At 40.8% G+C, this 6405-nt stretch overlaps 1 protein-coding gene across 1 annotated transcript in view; it reads right to left on the reverse strand.

Annotated features, from left to right (window-relative positions):
* Positions 1-564: 564 nt before the first annotated feature.
* LOC145212329 (uncharacterized) overlaps positions 565-6405 on the reverse strand; it is a 36552-nt gene continuing 30711 nt past the window's right edge. Inside the window, exons 21-27 of the mRNA XM_080080424.1 lie at positions 5183-5372; positions 4711-4858; positions 4008-4192; positions 3555-3709; positions 3188-3269; positions 2551-2767; positions 565-2312 (exon numbers count right to left, since the gene is read on the reverse strand). Of these exons, the coding sequence (XP_079936550.1) occupies positions 2273-2312; positions 2551-2767; positions 3188-3269; positions 3555-3709; positions 4008-4192; positions 4711-4858; positions 5183-5372 (1017 nt within the window). The 3' untranslated portion in view covers positions 565-2272. The remainder of the gene's footprint in view (positions 2313-2550; positions 2768-3187; positions 3270-3554; positions 3710-4007; positions 4193-4710; positions 4859-5182; positions 5373-6405) is intronic.

Genomic DNA, 6405 nt, shown 5'->3' on the forward strand with positions numbered 1-6405 from the left:
GATTCAGATGAAAAAATGTGCTCTTTGCTGGAACACCCTGTCAGACGAAAATGCAGAGTCGATAGTCGCATGTTCGCAAAATATCGCGGAACTGGATATCAGTGACTGCGGCTTCACCGAGGCTGGAAAGAAATTCATTCAAGCCAATACTCAAGGAAACATTATTACATGATACTTCACGTTGCGCCACAAAGTATGGCAGGCACGGTATTGACTCGAGGTGATCATTTGCTACCTACCAACGATTTCATAGATGTTAATCGTGTAGCCTGATATACGTAGCTGAAAATATTGCGTTTTTTTTCCGGTGCTACAATAAAACAAATTGCCTTTCAAAATGTCTTTTTCATATAATAGCAACCCTTAAACCATAAGTAGGCTACCATGTGTGCCTGATTAACTACTAGGCGTTACATTATTATTACGAACTTAAGTTTGAATTCTTGTTCGAAAGCTGTTTATTATTCTCAGCATGTTGAACGACAAGATTTGTGCTGGTGAAATTTTTTTTGATTTTGTTATACTTAACTTACTTATATTCTACATTAACATTGGCAAGCAAACTTCATATATTTCTGGGTTTATTACGAGACTGTAGCCATTGGGCAAGAAACAATTCAAGCTCGTGATCGGACAACACATGGGTCAAAAATTTGTCATGCCAAATATAGCAAGAATTCTTTTCATTACCTTTTTCCAAACCGAAAAAAATGTGGCCTCAAACAAAACACGATAGCTCAGCACAGGCTAAAGAGCCTACAACACGTTGATTGGAACTTAAAAGCAAACAAAAAAAATCTTTTAAGCGAGTTCATTCATCCACCAATCTGTGATTTGAAAAGCGCGGGTAAAACGAGATGTAAAATGCCGATAACGGTGATAAAAGCGGCGAAAACTAAATTAAAACACGATATACTGTACTATAAGATCGGCATATATGCGCAGCGTCGAGCTTACAAAAGCACTCAGAATCAGTTCACGTTACACGCAGTAAAAGTCCGCAGTCGTGGCGACAAACAAACAAAAATGCAAATCGTTGTGACATTTACCCCGCGCATTAAAGTACACATGCGCTTTGCGATATAACAGCGATATATATATATAATATATGTAGGTTTCAGCGGGCGGCATTTAAATGTACAGAGGGATCAGGACAAAGCAAAAAGTAGCAAGCGCCTTTCACTTTGTTTGATTGTGTGCTGCGCATTTATTGCGAAATCGTAATAGACGCTAAAAAGGGAAAACGAAAGGGCCGAAAAAAATCAAGTGAACTTACGAGCGCAAAACCGAAATACTGGACACTGCATTAGTATGGGCCGGCGTATGTTGCAAGTCGGCTCACATACACACCTGTGGCACCAACACCTTGTAATTTGCACAGTTTGTCTTGTAAAATTTACATGGGATTAGCTTTTCTTAGTTTGTTGATTTTTAGTCTTAGATTTTAAGCAGGACGCCAATGTAACAGTCCTAGATTATTGCAACATATTAATTGTCATAGCCGGAGAAAATATAAAATTTACACTGCACGATGTTCGGCGTTCTGTTTTCCAATATAACGACCAGTTTTATCGTTAATTCTTGAGTGACACGATTAAGTTGTGCGCAGGCAAGCGGTCATGGAGATTCGAAACGGTAATAGGCAAATCGCATTTGAAATTTCTGTACAGGAAACAAATTTTGAAGGCTTGGGCAATGCTGCTTAGTGGATGGCAAGCGGACGTTCTGCGTGAACGCTTATGGCAAGTCTCACGGTGTGTGTCTGTGTGGTTCGCATATGGTGACGTCATCAACAGTTTAGGTTGGGGGTGATCTACAATTAGGGGGGTTTGCAGGTCGGAAGCTGCTGTGTGCACGAAAAGGGACAAAGAAAAGTTTTGCAACGCGTTTTTGACAGGAATAAAATGCACGATTGGTTCAAAAAGAAATCAAAACGCAAAATTTGATCTCATGAAGGTCACGAAGTCACGTGTTCGCTAGTATTACGTGACAGACAAATGCACATAAACGTACTGCAGTCGGGAGGCGTCTTGTTTATAATACTCGGCTCGGCGGCAGGCACCGACATAAGTGCGCGGCTGTTTGGAGGCTACGACGATCACGTGACATGATCACGTGCAAAAGTGGCTCGACGATAGCTCGCCGCGTTGAAACACTTGACGCTGGTGAAAATACTGAGAGTGTGTGGTAACTGCAGTAGATCGCAATTTCGGCAGCACATTTTATGATAGCGTCGTAGCTCATGTTGAAAAATTCGCACGTGCAGCAGAATTTATTCACTCCCAGATGATGAAGCTTGTGAGCACGGAACTCTGAAAAGACAGAGAATACATGACAGATTTTCACATTTTTTTACATTTAAATTTCAAATGCAGTCTCATTTAAAATCTACCAAAAGCAGCAGGACCAGTTTTTTCACTGTCGGTCTAGAAACAAAAATGTTTCAATTTTTTACTGAACGATTTATCACGACTCATTTATTTGTTTGCTTTAAATTCTTAATTAACCAGATTTCATTTCCCCTGCTTCCAACTAAAACACAGTTTTTACCTCGAACTTGCGTCCTTCATTAGTTTACTTAGGATTCCGTTTAATCTTTTCTTCTTTTCGTTCCGGTTGTTGCCGGAGTCGGACTCTCCACCTTCATCTACTCCCATCTCCATGTCGACCTGTTGCGTGGCAACGTCAGTTGAATCGCCACAATCTTGGTCGTCATCTTCATCACTTGAACATTGCACATTCATCTCTTCAGTACCACTACTTTCATCTGCGCACAATTGCATGTAACGGTTTGTGCGTAATTCCAAAAAACTTGAATCGCGAGAAATCGGCCAAGTTTTTGCAGTTCAATCTCATGGTTTAGGTTTGAGTAACACAGTATATGTTGTTTTGCGTCGAATTTATATGGGTTGGGATAAAATAAAATTCATACATGTAAGATGTAACAACAGATTCTGAGTGTGTTGGTTTTAAAATTTGTCCGAATTTGATCGTTGAATGAAACTCGCTATTTATAAGTGTTTATAACGATTATGTCGTCGTTGGATATTGGTCTCTTATGTCAAGCAATTTCAGCAGAATTTGGTCGACCACTGAGGATTGCTTTTCATTTCAACGCTTGGACAAATCATAAAAAAGGCGACGCTCGGTTTGAGGTACTCTGGTATTAGGTTCAACTTCTACTTACCGCTGTCAGACTTCGTTCCATGCTGAGTCGCCTTCAGCCACTGTGTACGCCGCGCTTGTGTTTTTCTGTGCTGCTCAGGGACCTGCGGCCAGAATAAAATGTCAATTTGTTGTTCATGTCCATCAAACAGCGTTTTAATGTAAACTCCGAGTCAGGGGCGACCAGCTAAGGTATATTTACTCACTATGAGCGAATACCATTCACCAGTACAACAAAAAGCTACAAAACGGAAAGGGCCGAGAACCCACAGTATGTGCGGCATTGCTTATCCATTAACCTATAACAGTACATGCAGACTGCTCTTTCTGTCTATATGGGTGCAAATTACCGGTTGTCTTTATCATAGCCGCAGCGGAAGGACGTTTACCTGATAGTCCCGGGCTGCTGTGAGTTTGTCTGGGTACATGTCGAATACGTGGGGTTTCGTGTAGACGGGATACCGGGTTTTCACCACTTTGTCGACTACACGCAGAGACAAGTTGCACTTGTTTTCCAAAACGTAAATGTCCGACTCTTTAACTCCTGAAATCGCACCAAATATTTTGACAAAAATCCAAATTGAGATGTAATTCAATTAGAAAAAGCAACAATAAGCTTGAGTAGCTGATATTATGTCATTAGCTTGTAACACATTTAAAGCTGAACTTTGTTTCCAAAGGAATCGAATAGGCACGAAAGTGAAACGAAACTGCAGGTGCAGAAAGTTTTTAGTGGATTGTTAAAGCTGTTTTTCTTTCTCTCTTAGCCAAGGATGTAGGCATGACCTTGGGTAACCTACCCCAGTGTTCGACCCAAAGTAACCTGCGCTCGCGCCACTCACCTTTGGGTTTTCCCAGACAGTAAGTCTCGACGTCCATGACGCAGCAGATACTCACTACCGCCTCAAGCGGCACTATTTCGTGGAATGGAGAAGCAATTAGTTCGTTGCTGTAAAAACGTCTGTCATCGCTATGCCTGACGTCATGAGGCCGCAGAAAATGGTGACCGTAGGCGAACTTGTCCCCGCTACAAATATGGGAAAGTACGTTTCAATACCAATGAACCACAGCGAAGATAATTTTGCTGAGTCATACTGTACGCAGATTTAAAGCGAGTTGGCGTTGTTTTGTGATGACTGTTGAAAAACATGTGGTCGCCATTTTTTTCGCGGAATTCAGTCGCCATTTTAAAACTTAGTGAAAACAAAAATTACTTTGCTTTTGAGTCTACAACAAACTTTAAAAGATTCAAAGACAGGTAAAATGGATTTTTGAACTGTTTCGCCAATGGCGCTCGGCAGGTTTTTTTTTTAAGGTTTGGTTCGGGTGACCGCTAAGTAGTTTTAAGAGACCGCAAGTGTTTCATTTAAATACCAAAAAATAGCCATATTTGCTTATTTGGGAAACCGCTGGAGAAATTTGGGGGACCGTTTCGAACACCTTAAAAAAACACTGGCGCTCGGTAAGGTACAATTCGTGCAACGCAAAAGTACGCGAACAAACAAACACAATTGCACTGCGCAATATTTTCTTTGGTAAACTTACTTGTCATCGGTCCACAGTTTTTTAATGCGAAGAAAATCCATCCTGTCAGGTGTGGAATGTGATTGGAGGCGGTATGACGTACGTACAGGGGGATTACTTGAAGATCGCTGACGTAAGCAATGGTCGTGAATTACTCGAACACAATCACCTAAAGATAAACACAAGGCGTTAACGAAACTGAATGCTGTAGACTTAACTGCTGTACAAGATAAAAATATAGTAAAAAGTGGAGCTAAGTTAAGGATGGAATTCATGATTTAGAACAGTTACTGGTATATAATGGACCAATGCCACCAACCTAAATCTACCTGAGTTGTTGTTTTTAACCTAGGACAAAAACGCAAAATATTAAATCTAAATAGGTTTTGGGTCCAGAGTTTTGGCGTGAAACGTTTAAATTGACAAGGCTGGTATAACGTAAGATTGTAATTTATTTTTAAGGTGCAAAAATCTCGTTACCCTTGTTCTATACCTTGCTTCACGACCATATTGTCTTTGGTCAGGGTCAAGTAGTAAGTATGCCCTGGCGGGGCGTTAGGGGGCTGCGGAACTACCTCGACCTCAACGGGGACGTCCCTTTCGTCACACTCCTCACACAGGTACGCCCGCTCGTCGTTGTAATCGTCAGGCAGAACTCCCATACAATCGCAATGCTGCCACACCTATATTGATTTAAAAGGAGACGTTTGCACAGATTACACTCATTGCAGTATAGTGCCTGTATTGAGCTATGATTTAAAACTTACCAAACTTACAAAGTCCTGTTTATAAGGACATCTAGCGGTAGCGTAATTAAATAATCAAAATAACAACTTTAGTAATAGATCAAAACCATCAACAGCATGGCTTAACCTGACGATCACTGTTTGCCTTTTTAACTAGAGTAGAGTAAAACCCATGAACGATAAAATCCTTGGAAAAACAGAATCAGTCGGTTTAATAAAGGAATATATATTTCGCCTGTGTGGCATCATCAGTTCCTGTAATCGAAATACAAATCGATAAAAATGAGTGCTAAAACAAACACGCTAAAATGAATAAAATAAAATAAAAGCAGTAAAACAGTATAACAAAGAAACACAGGGGATGCTAGTACTAATTGCCAAAGCTAACTGAACCAACCTCAAACTAAAACAAAACAAAACAAGCACAACTGTGGGCACCGGACCGAGCGAGAAAAAATAAAGATAAGACGCAAAAGGTAGAACAGGTACGCGCATGCAGAGAGATAACACCAGCGGTGAGTGCCGAGGGAGTTTTTACCGTACTCGAGGCAGGACCATTTCTTGAATATTTATTTTGGCGTCTAATATCCTTTGCCATTTGGCCTCGCACATGTCTAAATTTTCTTTTTTAGGGCTTTCCACAAAGGTAATGCAATAACAAGTTGCGATGTCGGGTTTCCTTTTCAAAATATTAATGTGTTTGCTTGCGTAATGTCGCAGTAATGCTGCTTTGTCATTCTTTTCTGTGTAATTAAATGTTTTCCAAGTCGCTCTGTGTCCGCGCCATCGTACAGAAAACGGGTTCTTGGTCTGGCCAACATAGCAAGCATTGCATTCATTGCAATTAGCTACATAAATACCGTAGTCGCGACAACTGAGGTTTTGTATGAGACGGACTTCACCAGCGGGCGTGTAGATTGTGGTGGTATCGGGCACCATTGATTTAAACTTGCTGTAATGCCCACAAAGG

This window comes from Phallusia mammillata, chromosome 2 (genome assembly GCF_965637545.1).
Source record: "Phallusia mammillata chromosome 2, kaPhaMamm4.hap1.1, whole genome shotgun sequence".
NCBI classification, from domain to species: Eukaryota; Metazoa; Chordata; class Ascidiacea; order Phlebobranchia; family Ascidiidae; genus Phallusia; species Phallusia mammillata.